Below are 26,757 nucleotides of genomic sequence, written 5' to 3'. Positions count from 1 at the left end.
CACTCCAACATGTCTTATTCACATGTTATTGCATATGGTTAATAAATGATTACTTTGACTGGAAATTAATGTGATACACAAAGTTTACTTTAAAATGTGCTTGAATTCTTAATTACCATCAGGTCAAAGGGAATAAGTCCTACTCTACCCCCAAAGGCTTAGACAAGGAAATGTCAACGAGATGAATACTTTCACCAAAGAACCATGAACAAGACTGTTAAAAGGCAGTCTGCACCAGGCAACCAGTGGCAATGACCAAACTGAACACCATCATTCATTAACAGTATGAATAGACAATTCCCTAATTTGAAGGCAGATGTCCATAATTGGGCAAAACTTCTATTTCCAGCTGTTCCTCAAACTCAGTTATGGAGACACATTTACATTTATGTTGGGCACCAAAATAATGACACGATAGAAATGGAATTAGATAGTTCACTTATCTCAACGTTACTTCACCGTTCCTGATTTAAGGTTATCTGCCTAGTAGAGCTATTAAATATATCCTGATCGTGAGTTATTCAAGTTATAATATCGCGGTAAGCTTTAATTGAATTTAGTTAAATGAGTATTCATTGCAAACGAAAACCAGCGCAAGCAACTTCCGGTTCGGATTTTATCTGTTATATCCCTTGGAGTACTATTTTATTTTGGGTTTTTTTTTTCTCAAGCAGATCTTCGAATTCTTGCTTTGTAACATAGGCAGGTATAATAATTCACGCCCGAAACGGACGTCACTCGTCCTAAACCCGCCTGTCAGATATCACTTGCACCTATCCGATTTGGTTGCAAGATCATTGTTTGAATAGAGGCAAAATACTGCGGGTGCTGGAAGTCTGAAACAAACCCAGACAATGCTGGAGGAGCTTAGTAGGTCTGGCAGCATCTGCGGAGAGAGAAACAGAGCTAACATTTCGGATCTGGTATCGCTCTCCTTCAGAACTGGAATATGTGCCTGTGTGACTGACATGAAGCGTTAGGGGGAAGCGTTTTTCTAAAGTATGGTGTACACTAAAATAGCTTTCATGATGGGTCAATGCCGCTTAGTCGATTTTAAACCATTCTACTTAAATAAACAGTGCATTATATTTTTATAAATTTTGATATTGATCAATGTCTCCTTTTAAATCCTTACAGCCCGATAGCCGAATTTCTCAATTAGAAAACAGACTAAGTATGAGGATATTTCCCACCCGTGATTACTAACAGCAAGTTCTCTCAGATTTAATTGAGCAGTCCCACACTTTCCTATTCAGGACAGTTAGTGATTCTGAATGTCTACATTTGACACCCTCGAAATTGTTTCTGGAATGGGAGTTTCGAGACCAGGGAACTGAGCGAGCCAATTAGCCCAGCAGGATCGCATCGTGACCGGGCAAATATAGAGGGGCAATTTCTTCCGCCAAACTCAGACTGTGAATCGAGGTGAAGGGGGAGGGGAGGCAGAAGACTTGAAAAATCTAACAAGTGGAAAGGACCGCACCAGTAGTCAGTCAGAGGGCGGCGCGTTCGGCCGGTTCAATCACTAAAGTGCCTCAGCTCCCTTTCTATGGCACAGCCTGAGCGCGTCCGCTCTATAAACCTCTCATTGGCAGGATCTCCACTTCCTTGCGGCACACACCTCACAATCTCATGTGCCAAGTGGACAATGTGTGCTTAACTGCGAAAAAAAAATCTATCGAGATAACTGCCTCACAATGCACTGCCTGCTGTATAAGAAACTACAGGGGACCCAGAGACCGAGAGAGAAACGGTGGTGGGGAAGGAGGGAGGGAAATATCTTTATCACTGAGCAAATCTGCTTGTAGCGCCGAGAGTATCAAAACATAGTGTGCAGATTGAGGTGCCGAAATCATATCGCGGTCCCTGGCACCGAGTGATCCCGAGAAAATGCAATCGACTCCGCATTCATTGTTAAAAATGGGAAGTTGTTAGATCATTCAGAGAGAATTCTGCACGTTCTTCGTTAGCAACCCCCCTCCCCCCTCCCCAGAATAAAAGGTGTGTGTGTGTGTGTGCACTGCAAAGGTATTTAGTGGGTCTGCTGCGTTTTCCCAAACGAACACGCCCAAATAGATTCGATAGATATATAGAACCTGGGAGAAGATCCAGCTCTCATTGTGGGAATGCCTGGACCCTGTGCGATCTTCAACCTAGCCTCCCATTGCAATCTCCATACGTGTGACACGCATACAGATGATGGATAATCTGTAACAAAAAAAAAGTGCAGGATATCGATTCTCCACTGGGATTTACCATACACGCTGGTTTGAATGTGGGTGCACGGGAGCTGAGATCACTAGGGTCAGTTGTTCTCTCAGTACCTTGGACTTGTTTCTGCCTGGAACTCTGATTAACAAGCGGACGAGAAGAATTGCAGTCACCACACAATCTTAAACATGAACCGAAAAACGCGGCGCTGGCTCTTCCACATTTTCCTCTGTGTGGGAATCGTGTATCTTAAAATAGGGTAAGTGGCAAAAGATTGCCGTGCCTCGACCTGCCAATCTGTCTCAGTGCAAGCGCTGACGATCTGATTATGTTTTTGTGTCTGTAATAACAAAGTCCGCCGTGCTGCTGCTTAGATCCACAACACTGAGAAGCACAGGTTGCGTTCGCCCCTGTGCACGCCAGTTCCCACCGACTGGGGAAAAGTTTTTCCACTTTGAACGAATAGGAACAGAACTGTGTAAATCAAACCACCAAGCGCTTACGTTTGGAAGAGATTATTTCACTGTCCGGTTTGGGACTGGAAAATTAACTGATAATGGCATTGTGCTTTTACCGAGTTGTCAATTCGGACTCAAATACACCAAATGCCTCGGGACTTACCCAAATTACTCCATCACCTAGCTCATAAAACAGATCTTATTGTGATTGAATGTGAATAACAATGCAATTGGAAGCGTTGCTGAGGAAAGGGCTTCCGAGAGAGTGTAATGCACAAAGTGTTGCAGGGAACGCAGCTCCTTTTTTGACACTGGGGGCTGTTTGGATTCTCCATGCTTTGATATGGAGACGGGAGTTAACAATCAGCACAATGGGAGAGCTGGGCTTTGCACAGTCGTGCCCTGCAGCCTGGATGGTAGATCGATCACCACGGCCAAATGGGATAGAACTACCTTGCTGAATTAACCCCGACTGCACTACGTGTGGTACCTGACTGGTCAGTTCACACTGAGCAGCTCACTTCACAACATGCACGTATAGTTCAGGTATCAGCGTCATGAAGATCGGGAGATTAAAGAGTGCTTCTTTCTTAGGGATGTTAATGTATGAAACCGAATGTTAGAACTGTTCTAATTTATGAGACAGTCACTATTAGCCCGGGGTTATCATTTAATTGAATATAATAACAAGTTTGATAATACATCAGCTCCTACACCGAGAGGTGGATATGTTTAATGAAACCGGTTCATATCAGGGGAGAGTTTAAATATTAAAATAAACTCCGTTTACTTTCGACAACATTTCCATGTTTAGTTGATGTGGGACTGTTTAGCAGTTAGTGAGATATGTACTTTATCTGTTGTTGCACTATTTAATATTAAACTGAGAAGGCTTATATTTGTGTTTCATATCTTCCATAATTCTTGGAATATTCTGGGGCTATTTCTGGACGTCTCACGGGCATACCCTTAACTCGCAAATGTTCAGCGTTTGTCTTTTGGGCTAATGTGTTTGAATCCAGACATTAAGACTGACAATCTATAGATAGAAGGAGAATTTCCCAAAGTCCCGGTCCTTGCGCTGGAGAACTGAGCTCGCTCAAACTCCAATTTTTCAATAGAGTTAGGCCCAGTTAGCTGAGTGTCTCACTGGATGTGCCTGAACCATGAAAATGAGGAGATTATTACAGCAAGAAACTGTACAGCCTTCTTGGGAAACAGCTAGATATGACTTTAGAATGACTCAATTATATTTATGCAGCAAATTCCGTGTTTGGGGTTAATAATTAGTGACGGTGTTTGCTCTCTCTCTCTCTCTATCCTAATATCTGCCTGGACTTCCCACAGTGGATTCTCTTCGGTGGTGGCCCTGGGAGCGAACATTATCTGCAGTAAGATACCGGGCCTGGCACCTCGTCAGCGGGCGATCTGTCAGAGTCGCCCCGATGCCATCATCGTCATTGGAGAAGGGGCTCAGATGGGAATCAATGAGTGTCAATTTCAGTTCCGTTATGGGCGATGGAACTGCTCTGCCCTCGGCGAAAGGACTGTTTTTGGCAAAGAGCTCAGAGTCGGTATGTTACTAAATGCAAACTCACCTGTCTGTTCCAATCTTTCACAATGTAAGATGTCAATATAGGATCACTACACAGCAAGGAATTTGGTACGAAATACACAGGCAGGAATTCCCCTCTTCCTACACTACCCAAGATCAGTTTTCAACATTTTAATCAATTTCACAGGGGGTGACCCTCTGAACACATCGATTAGGAGGAAAGGACCATTCAGCCCCTTGAGCCTACTCAGCTGTTCTGTTTGTAATCTCAAACCCTCATGCCTGCCTATCCTGGATAACCTTTCACTTCCTGTCCTGAAATGGAATCTACCTCTGTCTTTACTCAAGGGGTCTGCTTCGCCGCCTGCTCAGGGACAAAGTTTCAAAGACTCAGGACCCTCCGAGAGAGAGCGAGAGAGAAATCTCGACAAACTGTTTTAAAGAGGCCACTCCGGATTTTTAAACAGGGGTAGATTCTTTTCAAGAGAAATCATCCTCTCCATATTTACCCTGTCAATGCCATTCCGGTTCCTGTATGGTTCAGTCGAACCCACTCTCACTGAACTCCACTGAACCTATCCAAGTTGTCCTCATAAGACAACTCCCCCACCCAATCCAGGTATCAGTCTGGTAAAGATTCTTTGAACTATCCCCAAAACATTTGCATCCATGAGTAGCTTCACCCAAAACAGAAGGAATTCCCACCTGGAATCAGTCCTTGTCAGTTAGCAGAAGACACGAACTGGAAGTTTGCGTAAACTATCTTATTTATTAACAATTCGGTCATGTGGCACTCACTGTTTGTGGGTTATCCCTGGAAGATTCAATATCTGGAAACATGACTCACCATCAGAATTTTCAGATCAGTTTAAATGCTTGTTTTGCTTAAGGATACACTTAAACACGTCTTCAACGTGTGTTTTGGAAAATTTTTTTATGATGTGCATATTTGAATTTTCTAACGTGAAAAAAATCAAAGAAGTTCCTTTCCACTGGTCGGATTTCTTTTCCCTGTTGATGTGAGGGCCCATAGTTAAGAGATTTCCAATCACTTCAGTCAGATTCTTTCAGAGAGCAGTGCTCCTCTACCACTTTTGGCGCCCAACCAGTAATTCCACGTCTTTTCTTAGTGACAACACTAATGTATCTGCCGTCCCTGGAGCGCAGGCAATGTGTTAAAATCATTGTCAAACTTGAAAATCTACCAAAGCAAGAGAATCCTTGACTCTCTTTTGAAATCCCTGGTGACGATTGATTTTTAGACACATAACTGCGTTATGAACCCAAGGTATAATTTTCACCATAAATAAAGCAGTGCCTTAATCTGTCCCTCAAAGCGAAGTACCAGATATAAATCAGGTAGTCACTCTGAATCTGCCTTCATGGTAATCTTGCTTTTCATCTCCATTGTGTAAAGGATCGTCTGTGCTGTTTCTGTAAGGGTTATCAATTCCGTCTCCCCCCCCAGTTTATACATTTGTGTAAAAGTACACAAGAGAAATCTTTGGTACACACTCAAATGCGCTGGAGAACAGCAGGTTCCAGAAGATATCAGTTTAGAGAGGAATTTCATTCAGAATGTACGCCATTGACATTGAGGAAGCCAATAACAGATTGCAGAAGCATAATTCGATAATCCATGACTCCCGCCAGCGGGGATGTATTTCCTGTGGTTATTTCGCTCCGGGGAGAAGCCTTTCAAGTTCTCTACCTGCCAGCTCCCTTCTTGCACAGTCTGCCTGTCTTACTTTCGTCCCTGACTTTCTCACCGTCGCAAGGTCCCACATTTCCATCTTAGTCACACACAAAGGATGTTAAAATACTCACAAACACACCTGCAGTTGTGTAACAAATATGAGAGCGGAAGATGTGTCGTTTTGGTAAATCGCGTAACAATCTTTTTACCTGTAGCCGAAAGCAAAATATCAGGAATGGCCATTTGTAACCAACTAGAAGTGAACATTTGTTCACATGAAAAGCAACTTAACAAGAAGTCCCATCTAAAATGCTAAACTACCTTTGACTGCTAAACCGTTGAGAATAACCGTCTGCTCGAGGTATTCTGTGTTCTGGTTTGAACTCATAGTTTGGCCCATAATATGTAGTGAACACAAGGCTTATTATGCAAAACCAAAGCCGATTTTGTTTTCCACATTTCTGCAGCGGGTCTCAACATCTTACAACCTTTCATTGCTTGCAAATTTCCATAAAGTTTAATTAAATTTCCATAAAGTTTCATAAAACGACGCTTCTTATAATTCAAACACAATAGTCTTCACGTCACTTTGGATTTGCAAACAATTGAACTTTATGGAACGTGAACTGATGTACTTGTAAAGATTTCAATTCAAGGACACTTTTACCAAATACGTTAAATGCGTATTTCAAAACTGGAACTTTAGTATAAAATATTATTATGTGACACGAAGGTAAAATATAAGCTGTTATGATTATCATTAGTCGGTCAAGCAAACTAATACGTGTGTCCCAATATCTTGATTGCAGGAAGCAGAGAAGCAGCCTTCACCTATGCTATTATTGCTGCTGGAGTAGCCCATGCCATTACTGCTGCATGCACCCAGGGAAACCTGAGTGACTGTGGCTGTGACAAAGAAAAACAGGGTCACTACAATCAGGAGGAAGGCTGGAAATGGGGAGGCTGCTCTGCAGATATCAGATATGGAATTGGATTCTCCAAAGTATTTGTAGATGCAAGAGAAATCAAACAGAATGCCAGGACACTCATGAACTTGCACAATAATGAGGCAGGGCGCAAGGTAAGAACAACTGCTACTTGTCTTAATGAAGAAATAACAAAGGTAAATTTCATTTTCTGATTTCTCACTTGTATTTGGAGGAATAGGACAATTAGTCACTGCCATCAAGGTGTCTCCCTGAGCAACACAGACATAATGTCTGTACAACTTCATTAAACAAGGTAAATACTTCACCAAAATGATATATGCAAAATGTTACTTTAAAATGTTACTTTTCACTTTAGACTAGATTTCTAGATCACATTGGACTTTTGGTTTTGAAGTGCTCTATTAATTACAATCAGTCACATGTTGCCAAAAAGCATGTGATTTATTACTAAAGTCATTAGAAATAATCTTGTTGCATTGGATTTTTAAAAAACATTTAGTATTATATTTTTGTATTATTGCATGTAAAATAGTTGGTGAAAATGACTTACAATTAAAATATACCAAAGTGGTACTGTAAAAGGTTATATTTACAAAAATGTGCTAATTAAAATGCATTTTTCACAATAATTTCATTTTTTAAAGAGATTGAAGTCCAATGTAGTTTCTGATCTTTGGATGTCTGACTTTGTGTGTGTGTGTGTGTCTGTCTATCTGTCTGTCTGTCTGTCTGTCTGTCTATCTATCTATCTATCTATCTATCTATCTATCTATCTATCTATCTATCTATCTATCTATCTATCTATCTATTTATCTATCTATCTATCATATACAATGGCTATTGTCTTCAGTCATAGCTTACACATTAACATCATTTTTCAAGTTGACATTGGGCTGACTACCAAACTGAGAATGTACAGCACTTTGCTTTTCACTGGCACTGATTGCTTTTAAATCTGTTCTTTACATTTTACACTATCAACTTGAAATACACATAAATCACTAAAAGAAACACTCAACTAATTGGTGCATATTTTAGGTTAAATTGGACTTGTGGATCTCTGTGACCAAAGTTTTGAACATGCCGTACTTTAACTGGTTTGGAAACTCAGACTTTTAATGAGTTATTCATATTTAAAACCAAATATATTTTGCCTAGGTTTTGGGAAAGCAGTTATTAGTTTCTAAAGCCAGAGAACGAAAAGAAAGGAAAGGTAGCTTCTCCACAGATATACAGCCTACCATAATCATGGAAAGGAATTTAACTGTTCTTTTATTTTCAGGAGTGAGAGGAGTTATAATTCTATTCATTTTCATCATAATGATATCTAACCTAAATAGTATGATAATGAATTGGAATGTGAATGAATTAAGTGCAAAACAGACTTATGAAACAATTCCAAAAATGATAATTATTATTTGAAAACAAGTTTCTCATCAAAGTTCAAGATACTTTGTTTACTGAGTATCAAAATATGTTGCCTTATATTTAATATCAACTTGTGTATCTATCATTAAATATATCACTTAAACATACCTTAAGGGTTTTAGAACTTAGTGAATAACATTATCACATGGAATTTGATTATTTCTCCCTTATCTGTAATTGGAAAAACAATAAAAAACTTTCCAATCTGTAATTTTTAAAAGTCATCACCTAGCCTTAAGAGTATCATCATAAAATTTCAGTACTCTTAGGCTCCAGCCAAATGATTTGCTTCCACTATACCTTCTACATCACATTATAAAATTCAACATTACACAATAGCAGCATGATATTTTTGTTTCCCATTTGTTTTTGACTTTTTCAAGGAATTGGTAGCTCAAGTTTTCATTGGAATGTACATGCTGTAGCCCAAGACTTACCAGAAAGCCTGCAATAAAACTTAACATGAGAATCTGTTTCACATGCAGATAGTGAAAATCTGTAATAAAAATGGAAATTGTTGGAAAAACCCAGCAGGTCTAGGAGCATCTGTGGATGGAAAGCAGAGTTAACATTTCAAGTCTTGTGACCTTACTTCAGAAGTTCCTTCATTAGAAGGCAAAGTTAGGGAATTGATTGAAATAGAGAGACCAGCAGATTTAATTCGTGGAGTGATATTGGTTAAACATTTGTACTGAGTGGAGTGTCTTAGGTATTATTGCTGCTGCTGTTGCTGTTTTATACCAACAGAGTTAATATAAAAATGCAATGCTACATAATTCATTTCCATGATAACAGTAAACTAGGGGAACAGGATTGGTTGAAGTTGATGTAGCAAGAGGATCCAGAGACAACAAACGATTCAATAAAATAATGGTAGATATAATTAGATAGGTGCAAGATCTGGCAAATTAAAAAAAAAATTGGAAAAATATATGGATAATGAGTGTTGAACAGAGAATGACGATCTCGGAGTGATAGTAGACTCAACTTTTAGCAGTCAGCAAAGCAATCAAAGGGTTAAGCTACAGCTCGAAATTTTCAGCATATAATTCTAAAAACATCACAGTGAACTGGATAGTGCTATAGAAAAGATTGTACCTTGAATAGTGTATTCAGTTTTGATCATGAATCATAAAGCCTTAAGGTAGTGTAGGGTAGAGCAATAAGGGTGATTTCTCTTGTCATAAGGTTGACAATGAGGAAAGATTAGAAAATCTGTAGCCTTTAAGGAAAGTAAATGGGAGGCAAGTTTATAGAAATATAAAGGTATACTAACCACAACAGAGATAGTTAACTCAATTACTTCAAATTAAACTAAGACTGAGACTTTGGAACATTGATAATAGGCAGTTTTAGGGTTGACGTAATGAAGCACTACCAAGAAAAGGGTAATCAATACCTGGAATAGTCTTCCAGAAAAGATAAAGAAGCAAAATCTCTGGAATAATTTAAGACCCCAATAGATGCTAAAACTGTGAGAGGATAAAGTTTCATGAAAAGATAAATAGGAACATAGCAACAGGACAAAGCTATTAAGGACTTAATTATATTTCACCATTTAATGAGTTCACAGCTGATCTGCAGCCTGACTCGTTTACTCCAAATCTCTTAAAACAGTCTTAATTTTAAGGTTGATAATTGTTTTGGCATTAGTTACTATTTATGTTAAAAATTGTTTCTCAAATTCACTCCTGAAAAATGTTTCTTTAAGTTTGGAGTATGATCACTCGTCCCTGACTCCCTAATTAACAGAAGCAGAGTTAAAAATCACACAACATCAGGTAGTCTACCACCTGATGAAGGAGCGTCACTCCGAAAGCTAGTGTACTTACAATTAAACCTGTTGGACTATAACCTGGTGTTGTGAGATTTTTATATTTATTTGCATTTAAGATACCAGGAATGTCTGATAATGGAATGGTGCTCCATTTAACTTTGGCAGAAAGACCTCAGATAGTGGTCTTACCACATTACGCCTTGACAGCAGTTGCCCCAAGTTTTAGTTTAATTTATCCTCATAACCTAACCCATCACTTTCATACATTTATGTTACAGACCCCCAAGACCATGAGTTGAATTAAGTGACATCGCTCATTTATAATTTATCTTTTAGAATACTTAATAATATTGGAGTAATCAATCTGCAAAATCCTTTATAATGTTATAGAAAATACAACTTTAATGAATTGAAGTTTGATCCAATTTTAATTGTAGCAAAACATTCCCTGTGAAGTTTGACAAATATGTATGAAAACTTTCCTCGAGACTACAAAGATGTCGACATGAGAAACCATAATGTTGTGTGACTGTGACAGGGTGGTACTGTTTGCTTTTTATTTCACTGATACATTGTATATGAGGTTCCAGCTTCATTAGATGTTTGTCAGATAGTTCTTTGGGTCACAAAACTAATAGTATGAAAGCTATATAATTTGTGAAAAGTCCCTACTTATTTGCATATCTGCATATATGGTGAAGCTGAGAACTGTAAGATAAGGTAATGAATAAATCCCAAGATATACTTGATCTTTTTTAGTTCCAGATATATATTGATTGCTTAAATTGTAATATATCTAACAGGGATTTTATCTTAGTTACTGGGGACAGGGGATCTAGATGTGGTGCTTCATTGCTTTTAATAATTTAACCATTACTGGTATGTCAAGTCTCTTGGTCATCACAAAATTCGATATAGGACATGAGATTCATGGCTCTGGTCTTTGTGCTTTATAAGCACTAGAAAGTTTGTAATAAATGGGTACCTATGGTATTTATTATTGCAAGATCCATTTTACAGGCATTATTGGGATTGCACTGTGCTTATTGTAACCACATAGTGTTCCATGCATGATTTTGGTTTACTATGCTTATATTCTGCTGCATTTGGTTATTGAGGAGCTGCTTTAATAACTCATCCATTCCTGTGTCATTATGTGGTAGCCTCTGGCAATTCAGGTTTTTGTGTTCGTGGTTGATTTGAAGATGGATATTAAACAGAAGGAGGAGATCTGTCTGACAGGGATTTTTAGACTTTGGAGACATAGTTGTAAGGAGCTTGGGGCATACCTTTGTGTCTTAGAGATAGCAGTGAATTTGAAAGCAATAGAATATGTTATATTGAGTGATGTGGAATTTGCAAAACAGCTGCAGAACCATGATGACCTGAAGCCTTTTGAGATACCAGGCCTATTTCAGGTTATCCTTTTTTGTAGTACATGTTGCAGCTAGTTGAGAGTTAACTAATAACCAAACTGCACATAAAGCAGGAGATAACTGCAGTGAGGTATAAGCTTCTGTTCAGTTGGTGAGCCAAGAAAGATTATGACATCATAAACTAAAGAACTGTGGGTGCTGGAGATCTGAATCAGACAGAAACAAAATTGGTGGAGATGCTCAGCAGGTCTGGCAGCATCTGTGGAGAGTTAACCTTTCAAGTCCAGTGACCCTTCTTCTGAACTAGTTACTGGACTCAAGCTGCTAACTCTATTTTTCTCTCCACAGATGCTGTCAGACAAGCTGAGTTTCTCCAGCAATTTCTGTTTTTGTTTGCTTGAGGAATATGAGGTCATTTGAAACCCAGATCATCGTTCCTGAATATCTATGACAATTAAGTTGTTCACAGAAATAGTGTGTTCCTATTTGATGCCAGAGACAATATTTGCCCAGAATGTTTTCAAGTGACAATATATTTGGATGACTAAGGTCCGTAATTCCCACTAATTATTCAAAGACAAATCAACTTCCCTTCCTAGCTTTCTCACTTGCTGACATTGCAAATGGTTTCTTCTCCTTGGGGATTATCCAACTCTGTTGAAAGTGTCATTGAATCAGCACAGTTACATTGCAAAAACATAGAAAAATGGCCATTTAGCTCATTGTATTTATGCCAGGTCTCTGCAAGAGCAATTCTCCTGTCCCATTCCCCCACCCTTTCCTCATAACCCTGAAAATTGCTTCTCTTCATATGCTTATCCAATTTCCTATTGAAGCTACAATTGAATCTGCCTCCAGCATAGATTAAGGCAATGCATTCCAAATCCTAATTACTCACTGCACGAAATTCTCATGTTACCACTGGTTATTTTTCCAATCACCTTAACTGAGCTTCCTCTGGTTCTTGACCCTTCTATAAAAGGCAGCAGCTTCTCTCTAACCAGCCCTGTTTAGTCCCCTCATGATGCTGAACTTTTTACTCCCCTAAACATTGAGTCCTTCTCTTTGCAAAATATTGGCCCATCACCAATCTCCCTTTCCTGTTTATTATCCTTAAACATGTTACAGCCTCACAGATTCATTTCCAGTGCCCTTGGGATTGCTTTGAATTCTTTCCATCAGGTTTCCACTCCCCCACAAAACTGAAAGAATCCTAATTAAAGTTATGAATGATATGCTCAGTGACCGTGACCATGATTAATTGCCCTTCCATATGAGGTTCAACTCATTTAAAACCATTCACATTGTTCACTGCAACATCCTCCTTAAACATGTTCCTCAGTTGTTCTGCATGGTCAGTCCAATCTTTCTTGGTTCCTCCCACCTGTCCAATAGTTGCCAAAGCATCTGTCGCAATGATTTCACTTCTAACACTGCACTTTCAGCTTGTGAATCCTCGAGACATTGACTCTCAACTCCTTCTTTCTCTTCAACAACAAAATCATAAATTGCTGGAAAAACTCAACCTGTATGGCAGCATCTGTGGAGAGAAATCAAAGTTAACGTTTCAAGTCAATAGGACCTTCCTCAGAACTTTTCTTCATTCACATGCTTATTCTTGACAACTTGTATAGACATAAGCAGATTCAACGTATCGGTTGATGACCCCCTGCCCATCATCCATTTCTGCATTTTCTTCAGTGAAACATTGGAAATACTTAACCTATGCCAAATATTCTAACCTCCTCCAAGCCCACTGTCTCAGACTGAACTATATTTTTTTCACAACTTTGATGCCTGAACTAATGTTCTGACCAAATGTATCTTTTACTTTGGTTGCTTCCACTTCTGTTGTTGTACCTGCTTCAATCCCTACTATAGTTCACTATTCACTGAAACATCTACCTCCTTCAGACTCAACTGAGGCTGGCCTCCCAGTCTTCAATGTTTGTAATTGTCATCTTGTCCAAAGTTCGGTGTCTCCCACTTACTCATCACCCTGTGTTGATCCCCTACTTTGGTTCTCAGTCTCCCAGCATCTCAAATTAAAAGCACTGATTGTCCATTTTATAATATTTGATATTCTCAACCTTCCCTATCTACAAACCTGTCCAACATTGTAGCATTCCTGAAGTTTTCACTTTTTTGATTCCTACTTGTTATATATGCTCCAATCCCTTTATCCACCCATTGGTAGTCACGCATCCAGACACTCAGATTCTGGAATTCCCTCTTGAAACCCATCATCACCCATCCACCCTCTCCACATAACTCAGCTCCCCCTACCCCTATCCCTCCCCCCTTTTAAAGTTTCTCTCTGACTTGAGTATCTCTTCAAATTACTCCATCTTTGGTTCTGGGTTCTGTTTTTTTTCCCTTTTCTCAAGTACATTGATTTTTTTCTACTCTGAAAGTAATATAGACATGTAAAAGCAAAATGTAGTAGATTCTGGAAATCTGAAATGAAATCAGAAAATGCTAGTCAGGCACCATCTGTGGAGAGAGAAACCAATTTAATATGTCAGGTCAATTACCTTTATCATAATGAGAAAAGATTAGAAATATGTCAGGGTTTTAGCAAGTAAAGAGGCGGGGAAGGGGAAGGAACAGGGTGAAGGCTGGAGAAATTAAAAGACAGAAGAATTTTGGTGTTTATTGATCATAGTATCATTGTTCTTGTTGAGAAATTATAGTTATGCCATGTCAAAGGATTTTTATCAATGCATAGTAATTTTAAAATATTGAATACCTGAAGTTTTGTGCCTGAACGTGTTGCGAAAAGCATCAGGAAGAAACAGAAGAGATGGTAAATAGATGCACGTTTATTATATTTAATTTACTCATGCTGTACGATTAAGTTATACCTCATGTCCGTATCTATATATGTAAAAGGAGATGGGTAATTTTTTACCTGTTGAGAGTTTCTCAGGTGAAATCAGAAAGGATTTTATTTTCAGTTCAATAATATTAGCCATGGTGTGGAAAGATGGAGGTGATTGACTTCCTGTTCCTCCTGGCTGTACCTCTGGGGGAAGTTTAGCAAATTGAAGGATGGGAGTTGAGGGTGGTGGAGTTGCTTATTGATTTCTGTTTTTCTTTGCTTAGAATACATCAGCAGTTTGTCTTTCTCTAAATTTCTACACATTTGATACTTTGAAACATGGGCATCTCAAATTTGATGGGTTCAAAATATTGTTCTAAATGTGAGCAGATCACTCATGCTGAGTTTAAGGGCAAGGAATCAAATGAATGAAGTGTGTGGGGGAGTGGCAGAGTTAAGGGTATATTAGGTCAGTCATTATCTCATTGACTGATGGAAAAGGCTTGACAGCCAAATGGTCTGCTCTTACTCCGACATCTTATATCCTTATTTAGCATGCTATATTTTTGTTGTATAACATGCAACACATTATCAGGGTGACTGCTTCATAGTGATTGGAGAAACTAAACACACAATAGTGTTGTATGTGTGTGTCCAATTTTCAATCAGATTTTACATCAAAAACATTGATTATCATTCAATATTATTCTATCTATATATTGAAACAAGCATGAGACAGCTCGAGGGACATTTAAAAGGTCATCCTCCAGTTAAAGGTGGGAGGTGAATTGGGACAGGTGATATAGTTTTAGCCATATTAAGAGGGAGGTCTAAGGAGATTGAGAGTGGGTGGCAAAATATGGGAAGAATGAATGAATGTGGGAGCATTGGCTTGTGGAGGGAGTGGTAGGAAGATCTTTGCATACTGGAATCCTCATGGTGAACCCCGAGGGCTGAGGTGTAATATATTATAAGCACCATGTTAGCATCATTGTAGAATAGATTCAGTGTTTATGAGTCCTGGGATGACAGTTGTGGATTATTGATATATTGGAAAAGTGTTTAGTTGGCTGTCTGAATACTGGGAAAATAAGTTAATGGGAGAGACTGCGTGAAGTTCTGTTGGAATAGGTGGTAGAGCTGAATGCATGGCTTGATGCAACAACTGCTTTTAATTTTTTCAATGTGTTTTTATGATGTTAACGTGGGCTTTGTAGCAAAAGTGATAGGAAGGATCAGGAGAAGGGCAAGTGCTTAAGATGAACTGCAATAGTGGAGATAGTTTGGAGAGGGAAATAGTGACCATGAAGTGGGATTGGGACAGGTGATATAGCTTTAGCAATGGGAGGTAGGATGGCACAATTCTTGAGACAGGGAGTGTGAATAATGTGGTACAGTTGGATGTGGTAATCAGAAAGGTAATAATGGCATGAATTAGTTGATGATGACAAGATGGCAAAAGGTGACAGGATAAAGCTATGAATCTGAAATATGTGCTACTGCTAAAGATAGAAGAGGGAACTGAAGGAAAATTAAAGCTGGAAAAGACAGACATTTAAATTGGATACAGAGCTCATACCTTTCTAAGACAGAATGTACTTTGAATAAAAGATTCTGCCCAAACTTATTTTTATAACCAATGAAACAAAATCCACACTGTTAGTAAATAGACCGTTGTTAAGGTTAGATTCCCTACAGTGTGGAAACAGGCCCTTCAGCCCAACAAGTCCACACCGACTCTCCGAAGACTAATCCACCCAGACCCTTTTCCCTCTGACTAATGCACCTAACACCAAGAGCAATTTAACATGGCCAATTCACCTGACCTGTACATCTTTGGACTGTGGGAGGAAACCCACGCAGACACAGGGAAAATGTGCAAACTCCACACAGACCTTCACCCGCGGCTGGAATCGAACCTGGGACCCTGGTCCTGTGAGGCAGCAGTGCTAACCACTGAGCCACCGTGCCACCCCATAGTACATGGTAGTAAAATAATAAAATGAAATAAAGACAGAACAATTAGTCGCAAAGTGTGTAAGTGCAATAAAAGGCAAAACAAGTAAAGGAACAGTGAATAATAGCTGTCAGAAATCACTCATTAACAAATATAATTATCCACATAGGAAATTCCATGTCATTAGTCATGGTTTCTGTGGGCCTTTGCTTGAATAATAATGAAACCCATCAATGATAAAATACTGTAAATAATAGAAAATTGTAGTAAATTATAATCACAGAAATAAATGATGGCGGAATCTCAGTAAGTTAAGATGATTAAGAATGACAGGGCAGGCATGACCGAAAAAGCGTGTAAAATAGTGAAAAAACATAAGAATAAGCCAAAGTTCTATGACTGAGATCTGAAGCAAAACAGAAAGTGCCAAAGAAACTTCAAAGAAAAGTCATTTTGGACTTGAAATATTAACTGTTTCCTTCTCCATAGGAGTTGCCAGAGCTGCTGTGTTTCTCTGGCTCTTTCTGCTTTTGTTTAAAGAACATAAAAACTTGAGAAGGAGTAACAGAGTAGGCCATCCTGCCCATCAGACCTGCTCTTCCATTCAATAAGATACAATTGTGGTCTTAAATCAATTTTTCTGGCAGCACCACATGATCCTTGACTCTCTTGTCAATCAAAACTATGTTGAACTTAGCATTGCAAACATTCAGTGATCCAGCTTTCATTGCATGCTGGTGAAGACACTTCCAAAACCTAACTGCAATCTGAGCAAAGAATTTCCTCCTCATGTTCAACTTAAGTGGAAGATCCCTCATTTTTTAAAATCTGTTCCCAGTTTTAGATTCTTTAACAAGCTGAAACATGCTCTGAGCATTAACCCAGTGAAATCCTTCACAATATTAGATGTTTCAAGAAGATCATCTCTCATTCTCCCAAACTCCAATGGACCTAGTCCATTTAACCCTTCTTCGTAGAACAAACTCACTCATATGAGGAATCAGCCAGTGAACATTCTCTGAACAGTATCCCAGGTATGTCTATTCCTAAGGAAGGTGACCAAACTGTACACACATACCATCTTTCCAATGTCCTGTACAGCTATAACAAGACTTCCTTACACTACCTCTTGCAATAAAAGCCAACATTCCATTTGTGTTCCTAATTATTACCTCTACCTCCTTGCTAATTTTGTATGATTCATGTTCAAGGATACCCAGGAACCTCTGTAATGCAGAATGTCACAGTTTGTGCCCATTGTAAAACTACCCTGAGTTTCTATTCTTCTTGCCAACTTCACATTTTCCCAAATTATATCATATCTGTCAGATTGTTGTCCACTCATTTAACCTATCTAATTTCTATTTGCAGACTTTTTATATCTGCCTCAGAATCTGTTTTTCTACCTATTTCATATCATCAGAAGACTTCGCTACAACACAGTTGGTCTCTTCATTCAAGTCATTAATGTAGATTATAAATAGTTGTGGACCTATTAGTTACAGTTGCCATCTTGAAGCTTGTCCATTATTCTGACTCCTCATTTTCTGTTAGTTAGCCAGTCCTTTAACCATGCAAATATACCACTCCTAACATCATAAGCTCTCACTTTTTTGCAGTAATCTTTTATGTAGTACTTTATCCAAAACACACCACATCTAGCAGCCCATTATCCACCCTCCTTGTAATATCCTCAAAAAACGTTAATAGATTTGTCTCATACTATTTAGAGTCACAGAGTCATAGAGATGTACAGCTTGGAAACAGACCCTTTAGTTCAACCCGTCCATGCCGACCAGATATCCCAACCCAGTCTAGTCCCACCTGCCAGCACCCGGCCCATATACCTCCAAACCTTTCCTATTCATATACCCATCCAGATACCTTTTAAATGTTGCAATTGTACCAGCCTCCACCACTTCCTCTGGCAGCTCATTCCATACATGTACCACCCTCTGTGTGAAAAAGTTGCCCCTTAGGTCGCTTTTATATCTTTCCCCCTCACCCTAAACCTATGCCCTCTAGTTCTGGACTCCCCCATCCCAGGGAAAATACTTTGTCTATTTATCCTGTCCATGCCCCTCATAATTTTGGATAAATTCCCTATTTACAAAATCATATTGATTCGGTCTTAATGTTTTATAATTTTCTAAATGTCCTGCTACTACTTCTTTAATTTTTTTGTTGGAAAAAGTAATCACAGTAAGTGTGCTTATATGAAATTTTAAAATATATTTTATACATTACCGAGGGTTGTGCTATTACATTATTATTTTGTTTTTTTTTCAAGTAGAAGGTTTCACAGATGTAATGACCTTTTGAATTTGTGTAATTCATCTGCCATGATTTTGATGGTCAAGACTTAGTAGCTGTTAAAATATCAATTAAAAAATGTATTGAATGACAACAAAAGAGCATGAATTGATTTACTGAAGAGTAATATTTAAATGATGAAATGGGATATTTTTCTCTGCTATCACTTGCACTTCGAATTGATGCAATTAATATTAAGAAGGATTTGGAGTCCACATGGAGGATTAGCAGTGATTTTTTCGAATGATGGAGCAGGTTTGAGGCACTGCATGGCCTACTAACTCCAGAAACTGGACTAGGCTTGCCATATAAATGCTGTGGCAATAAGAGCAGGTGAGAGGCTCGGAGTTTTGCAGGATGTAACACTCTTCCTGTCACCCCAAAGTCTATCCACCATCTATAAGACACAAGTCAGGAGTGTGATGCAGCACTGTCCACTTGCCTCGGTGAATATAGTTCCAGCAACACTCAAGAAGTTTGCCACCATCCAGGGCAATGCAGCCTGATTGATTGGCACTCCATTGAACATTGTCAATATTCATTCCTAACTATTCCTGATGGACAGTGTGAGTAGTCTGCAGTATCTACAAGATACAGTAACTCAGCAAGGTTCCTTCCAAATCCATGACTCCAAACCCATGACTACTACAGCCTAGAAGGACAAGGGCAGCAGATGATTGGCAACAGCACCACGTGCAAGTTCACCTCCAAGTCACATACCATCCCGATTTGGCATTATCACTATTCCTTCCCTGTCACTGGGTCAAAATCATTCCTGATAGCATTTTGGGTGTCTCTACATCCCAAAGACAGCAATGTTGAAGAAGAGAGCCCATCACTACCTTCGCTAGGGCAATTAAGGAGAGACAATAAATGTTGGTCTAACCAGTGACACCCACATCTCATAAACAATGAATAAAAATACACATGCTCCAATTTCTTATGTACATATATATTTATCTCTAAGCATGGTGAGGAGGTGATGATGTATAAACAATGCATCAATGCATTCAAAGTAGTGAAAAGTTGCACAACACCAGGTTATAGTCCAACAGGTTTAATTGGAAGCACACTAGCTTTCGGAGCGACGCTCCTTCATCAGGTGATCAGGTTCGACTATAACCTGGTGTTGTGTGACTTTTAACTTTGTACATCCCAGTCCAACACTCGCATTTCCAATTCAAAGTAGTTCTAATTCTTTCTTCAGTGATGCAGAAAAGGATTCTTCTAATGGTTTCCTGTTGCTCTGACAAATAAACATCTGACAGCCACTTGGACTTCATTTCCCTGTTACGGAGACTGAGTCTAATGGATGACCCAGGACAGAGAGGAAGAATGAGCAAGAATGATCCGTCAACCTCTCATTTTTAATACATCCCTATCGATCTACTATTCACAAAGCTAAATGCATTTAAAAGATTGGAGTGCACTTCTATTAGTGGTACATTCTTCCATACTTTGTTCAGGCAATTCAATATATCCAAATGTACCAACTGAAGAATGTTCTCTTTTGATCTTTATGGGAACTTGAATATAAACTAAATTGAAATTAGAATCTCTTGTCTCTGAGTCCAACCCTTTATAGATGCTGGTCCACTTGGAGAATATTTTAAGATGCTAAAGGTTTGAACACCTTTGATATTTAAGGATTATTTGTGAAGCACAAATAATATCAGTGTGATTTTCTATTATGTTCTGGTGGTAGGCAAGACTCCTGCTGTTAGTACAAACTTGGAAAATTACCTCCCTGTGTCAGAATCTACAATCCCTGGGTTAGGCTAGTGGACTAGTTGCAGTGTAATGTTCTCACCAATCCATTGCAACAGTGTTTTTTAATTAGTCCTTGAACCGCCGGTCCCAAAGAAATTATATTGCCATAATTTAGGATTGTTTTCAATTAAGTACTATAGTATACAAGTCATCAATTGGCACTGTGATAAAGTGTAATATTTAGGAGTGCTGCTTTGTATGACATAGTAGTGGAAAATGCAGATTCAATTTGTTATTAGATTCTTTTCTGATCCTGAGCTGTTGTGAATCTGTCTCACAAATGAAAAGGAAATTAGGAATCTCCTGCTCTTGCAAGTGGAGAGTATTTCACAACATTTATGATTGTGCCATATACATGGTGGAGAGGCTTTTGGGGAAAGTCAAGAGTTTGTTTTATTTATTCATTCATGCAACTTGGGCATCACTGGCTAAACCATCATTTATTGCCATCCCCAATTGCCCAGAGGACAGTTAAGAGTCAACCACATTGCTCTGGGTCTGGAGTCACATGTAGGCCAGACCAGATAAGAATTGCAGATTTCCTTCCCTGAAGGACGTTATTGAACAAGGTGAGTTTTTTTAATGACAATTAATAATGGGAGCATGGTACTCATTAGACTCTTAATTCCAGAGTTTTATTGAATTCAATCCAGCACCTATTATGGTGGGATTTGAACCCAGTTTCTCAGAACATTACCTAGGCCTTTGGGTTAAACAGTCTAGTGATACCAGGCTGTTAGCTCACCTAGATGAATAACTCACTGCAGAATATCTAAATTTTGATCTGCTCTTGTATCCACTGTATTTATGTGTTAGTCCAACTGAGGTTCTGGTCTTCTATTCAATAATATTTACAAGATTCTCAGATATTGATTTTAAGATGAGAAACTATTGTGGTATATATAAAGTGAAAATAAGATAAAGAATACTCTACAAAAGCCCAACAATATGCTTGTTTTAAGGGTTGACTTAAATCAAATCAAAGCCCTCGTTCTTCTTAGTCAAAACGTTGAATTGCTTACTGATGAACATCTCTAATTAGCCCGGAAAAAACTTGGCAATGAGGAGGAATTACAGCTGTTGTAATCCATATTGGAAACAACGTACAGAAAATAACAAGGAGGAGATCATGCTGAGATAACTAAGGGGGTCAGGGACAATGGCATTGTAGTTATGTTTGTGGCTTTACAATCCAAACATCTCAACTAATAGTCCTGGGAATGTGAGTTCAAATATCCACCGTGGGATATCGAATATTTGAGTTCAATTACAAGACAAATCTGGAAATGGAAAACTGCTACCAGTAAACGTGACCATGAAGTCATAGAAACCTTATGTTCTTTAAGGAACGACAACATGTTGTTCTTACCAAATCTGAAAAATATCTGACCTACTTTCAAACAAGCATTGTTGTCTCTAAAGTTCTTTGGCAATTTTGGTAACTGGAGATGCAAAATAAGTGTTGGGACTCTGAGAATGATATTTAAAAAAATGTTTAAAGAAACAAAATAGGTACAAAATTAAAAGCAAGGTCTCAAGATGTTATCTTCAGAATATTGTCACATGCTAATTAGGATAGGGATAAACAGATTGGTGGTAAATAACGTGTTACTGGAAGACTTATGAGTGAATGAAGGCTTTCTTTTAATGGGTCACTTGCACCAGTACAGGAGGGGATTATACTGCTGGTATGAGTCAAGCTGAGTTCAGTCATAGTAGAAAGGCTAAATGGACTGTGAAGAAAATTTAAGCCAGTAAAGAAGTTCTGGATGGCAAGATTAACAGCATATAGACAAAATAAAGGGGGATCCAGATCATCAAAATAACTAGGGAACAAAGAAAGATTGCAGAAGATAATAATAAAATAACATAAAAATCAGGCAGAAGTACTGAAATATACTTTAAATTGATTTTCTAGCAATATGCAGCACATCTATGAGCGTATTACATCAATACATGTGCGAACTACACCAATATGGCATATGGACGGAATAGGAATAATTATCCCCTCCGAGTTGGCATACAAATGCATGAAGCATTAGAACTAAAAATAGACAGTCAGAAACACAAATTCATCTTGAAGGATATGGTATTGTAGCTTTTATAAAAACCTGATTACAAGCTGGGCATACCTGAGAACTAAAGATTCCAGGTTATGGATCATCAAAAAGAAAAGAGAAATTGCGAAAGGAAGTGGAATAACAAATATTGCTCAAAAGACACAATTAGAACTGTTTGAAGAAAAGCCTTCATAAGGGTAAACAGGTAACATATGAGTAGTTTTATGGAATGGTGAAGAATGGTGGGAATTTCCTACAGATCCCTTGAAAACAGTGGGCATAATGTATAGATATAGATCTTATGATTTTGAGTTCACTGAGCCACTAAGGATGGGGACGTTATTCTTTTTGAGCAATCAGAATTAGTATTGAGCATTCTCAGACCAGGCATAATGTCAATAAGATGTAAAGTGAAACATCTTGTAATTTGTTCCTGTAATATAATAAACCTATCTCAAACCTGCACTAAGGCGTATTTTATCCATGGGATGCCACTATCACTGGTTAGGCCAGCATTTATTGTTCATCCCTAATTGTTCTTCAACTGAATGGCTTGCTAGCCCATTTTAGAGGGCAGTTATGAATCAACTACATTAACCATATGGAGTCACGTGTATGCCTGACTGGATAAGCATGGCAGATTTCAGAAAATTTTTAAAAAATCATTCATGAGGTGTGGGTGTCGATTCTGGCCAGCACTTATTGCTCATCTATAGTGCTTTGAGAAGGTGGTAGTGAGCTGCCTTCTTGAACTGCTGCAATCCACATGCTGTAGGTTGACACACAATGCCCTTGGGGTGAAATTGCAGGATTTTTACCCATCCACAATGAAAGAACAGTGATATATTTCCAAGTCAGGACAGTGTGTGATTTGGAGGGGAACTTTCAGGTGTTGATGTACCCAAGTATCTGCTGCCCTTGTCCTTCTAGATGGAAGGTGCTGTCTGAGGATCTTTAGTGGATTTCGGCAGTGCATCCTGTAGATAGTACACATTGCTGCTACTCAGTGTTGGTGGTGGAGGGAGTCAATGTTTGTGGATGTGGTGCTAATCAAGTGGGCTGCCTTGTTGTGGATGGTATCAAGCTTCTTAGTGTTGTTTGAGCTGTATCCATCCAAACAATTTGGGAATATTCCATCATACTCCTGACTTATGCCTGTAGATGGTGGTCAGGATTTCGGAGTCAGAAGGTATGTTCTTTACTTCAGTTTCACTAGCCTCTGATCTGCTGCTGTAACTGGTGTGTTTATGTGGCAAGTCCAGTTGAGTTTCTGGTAAATGTAACTCCCAGGATGTGAATGTAGGAGATTCAGTGATGGAAGCACCATTGATTGTCAAAAGGGTGGTGTTTAGAGTGTCTCTTTTGGAGGTGGTCATTGCCTGGCATTTGTGGGACACAGATGTTACATGGGCACTTGTCAGCCCATGCTTAGATATTGTTTAGACCTTGTCGCATTTGAACATGGACTGCTTTAGGGTCTGAAGAGTTGCAAATGATGCTGAACATTGTGCAATCATTGACAAACATCCCCACTTCTGACTCTATAATAAGAGGGAAGGTCAACGGAAGGTTAAATAGTCACCATTATTTTTGAATTCTAAATTTATAGTCAATTTGAATTCCACCATATGGTGTGATTTGAACTCACATTACTAGAAAATTAGTCCATACCTTGAGATTACTAGTCCAGTGACATTTACTCCTATGCCAAAGCCTGCCCTATTTACCACACCTAGCTTCTTTCAAATGATACTGTCCACTAATACATAATCATTTTTTTCTGTGTAGCGTAGAAGGGCAATTTTTAAACTCAGAATCCAAAGATGAAAATTCTGATTGCACTATCCAGTTACCTAAAATGAATTTAGCTTCACCTTGGACTATGTGCCCAGTTTCTGCTTGTTTTGGTCTTTCAACTTATCTGCAATGTGCAAAAACCATCAAATAAGAAAGAAATGCCAGGAAACATCTGAAATGATTAATCTATGAATGATTAATTGCTGAATCTCATTAATCTTTACTGCTTTTTCCATCTTGTCAGAAGGCAGTCAGAGAGTAGTTTGATATATTTAAGGTACTCATAATCCGTTGTAAATGAAGAAAAGTGTTAGAGAAATGAAGCAATGTTATTGTGGGATTGCTTACATGTATTTCATTTACTTCAATGTAGATCCTTGGAGAAAATATGAAACTGGAATGCAAATGTCATGGAGTGTCTGGATCGTGTACTACTAAAACATGCTGGACAATGCTTCCCAAATTCAGAGAACTGGGCTACATCCTAAAAGAGAAATACAATGAAGCAGTTCAAGTTGAACCAGTAAGGACACATCGAAACAAGAGACCAGTCTTCTTGAAGATTAAAAAGCCACTTTCATATCGCAAACCTATGGTTACAGACTTAGTCTACATTGAGAAATCCCCTAACTACTGCGAGGAAGACCCAATCACAGGGAGTGTTGGGACACAGGGAAGAATGTGTAACAAGACATCCTCGCAAAATAACAGTTGTGATTTGATGTGTTGCGGACGAGGATACAACACGCACCAGTATTCCAGGGTCTGGCAGTGCAACTGCAAATTCCACTGGTGCTGCTATGTCAAATGCAACACCTGCAGCGAAAGAACAGAAGTTTATACATGTAAATGAAATTAAATCCTTTATAGGGAGGACAGTCATACCCTCCAAAGAAAATACTCCTAAATTTGCACATGATCTCAATCTAGTGGCTGTGAGTTTGCAAATAATGTCTTGCTTTCCTATAGAGTGCAAAAGCTTGAGGATCCTTGTCTGATAATATTGCCAGATTGATGAGCCCAGCTGGATTGCAAAGAGAAAATAGCACCTGTTGCCATCTCCATAAATATAACCACACAGATTTTAAATACGTAAAGCCTATTTCAATTAGTGCATTGAAATAAATCCAGGTCTGAACTGAAAATGGCACAAGGTTGAAAAAGCCATAGTGAAATCAGCAGTAACTTGGCTTGAAAATAAAACCCTTTAAATATGGACTATAAACATGACAGGGTTGACAATGCCCTTGTGAGAATTTCTGCTTTGAGTGTGGATTATGCAGATTTAGGTTTCTGCATTTGTGAAAAGCTTCTGCTTGTCTTGCCTGTCTGGATCTCACAGGATTGGCTACAACAAGTATTACTGTTTTCAGTTTCCCATAGACACTGACTTATCAGCTTTTTCTTTTCTGCCACATTTTTTCACAGCCATTAAGAAAACCATGGTGGACTGGGGCACTTGGACATAATGACTGACTATACCAGCAACATTAAGTAAATAGTAACGACAATATTTAACAATATATTTAGAGAAAAAGAAACTAATATTAATTTATTTAAAAAGAACTTTACTTCTACAAAGAAAGGGTTTTATATTCTTTGTAGAATAATTTCTTTAGATACAGCAAAAATTGGATTTGTTTGGCTGTATATATTAGGTTTTGTTCAGATATTTCTAACAGCTGTATTTGCAGGAATATTCTTTATCCTGCAGCATCAGGCTTTTTACTGACAAAAGCAGGCATCTTTTGTAAATCTTCTGCTGTTTTGCTGCTAGTTGTCTGGAAAATCAAACTGTTATGATCCTTTAAACTACTGTAAAAAAAACTTGATTATTTTTTCACTTTAAAATGTTAACTAATTATGAATCATTTGAACCTAAAGATTATCAAATTTGATACTCCAGACAAATCCCATCATGTGGAAAAAGGAACCATAGGTTAAGAGAATATATTTTGTAAGAGACTATTTTTATATGAATATTTTATTTATACTGTTTCTGCTTGTATAACTCTATAACCAGTACTTTTCTTAAAACATGCATAAAAGCTGTGATTATTTGTAATAGATCTGAGGGAATTTAACAGACTTAAGACTGATTAGTTTAAGGACAGAACAGAGGCAAGCTGGATAAATTCAGATTCAACTAGTAGATGTGTCAAAATGCACAGTGAACTTTCTTAGATTAACTGTATCCGGATGTGTGTGTATAAACTGGCTCATTATTGCATTTCAAACTGCAGAATATGCAAAACAAGAACAGGGTATGTAGCATCAATTTTGTTAGTTGGCTTGAATTCATGATTGGTATTAACTGGATACTCACTTATCCCTTTCAGAAAAAAAATGAAATTGCTTCCCGCATGCGTCAGTCATTAAAATGTGAGGTTATGACTAGCAAATCTGCTGTGTGTGCTTTGAGATAAAGCTTCATATTGTGAAAGTGTCAGATTGATTTCGTCATTGCTATGCTTTAGACTGTGACTGTACAAACTAGCACTATACACACTGTCTGATTCACACAGATAACAGACAGAGCTGTTATCTATAATAACAATGAAAAGTGGTCTATTTCTTTTGTAAAGAAT

At 38.4% G+C, this 26,757-nt stretch overlaps 1 protein-coding gene across 2 annotated transcripts; it reads left to right on the top strand.

Moving 5' to 3' along the window:
• Positions 1-1,281: 1,281 nt before the first annotated feature.
• Positions 1,282-26,757, top strand: wnt7aa (wingless-type MMTV integration site family, member 7Aa). 2 transcript variants are annotated; one of them, XM_043708000.2, is made up of 4 exons: positions 1,282-2,470; positions 4,017-4,243; positions 6,730-7,001; positions 24,543-26,757. In XM_043708000.2, exons 1-4 carry the CDS (start codon positions 2,400-2,402, stop codon positions 25,020-25,022), a joined length of 1,050 nt encoding a protein of 349 aa, XP_043563935.1. In that variant the 5' UTR covers positions 1,282-2,399; the 3' UTR covers positions 25,023-26,757. The 2 variants fall into 2 exon arrangements, with proteins under 2 accessions (XP_043563935.1, XP_043563936.1); XM_043708001.2 differs by lacking the exon at positions 1,282-2,470 and adding an exon at positions 2,975-3,215.

The sequence above is a fragment of the Chiloscyllium plagiosum genome, unplaced genomic scaffold, assembly GCF_037043375.1.
Source record: "Chiloscyllium plagiosum isolate Xiang-an unplaced genomic scaffold, Cpla_swu_hap1 HiC_scaffold_14, whole genome shotgun sequence".
NCBI classification, from domain to species: domain Eukaryota; kingdom Metazoa; phylum Chordata; class Chondrichthyes; order Orectolobiformes; family Hemiscylliidae; genus Chiloscyllium; species Chiloscyllium plagiosum.
Note: the sequence above shows the minus strand (reverse complement) of the source record. Positions and strands in the feature narration are given on the sequence as shown.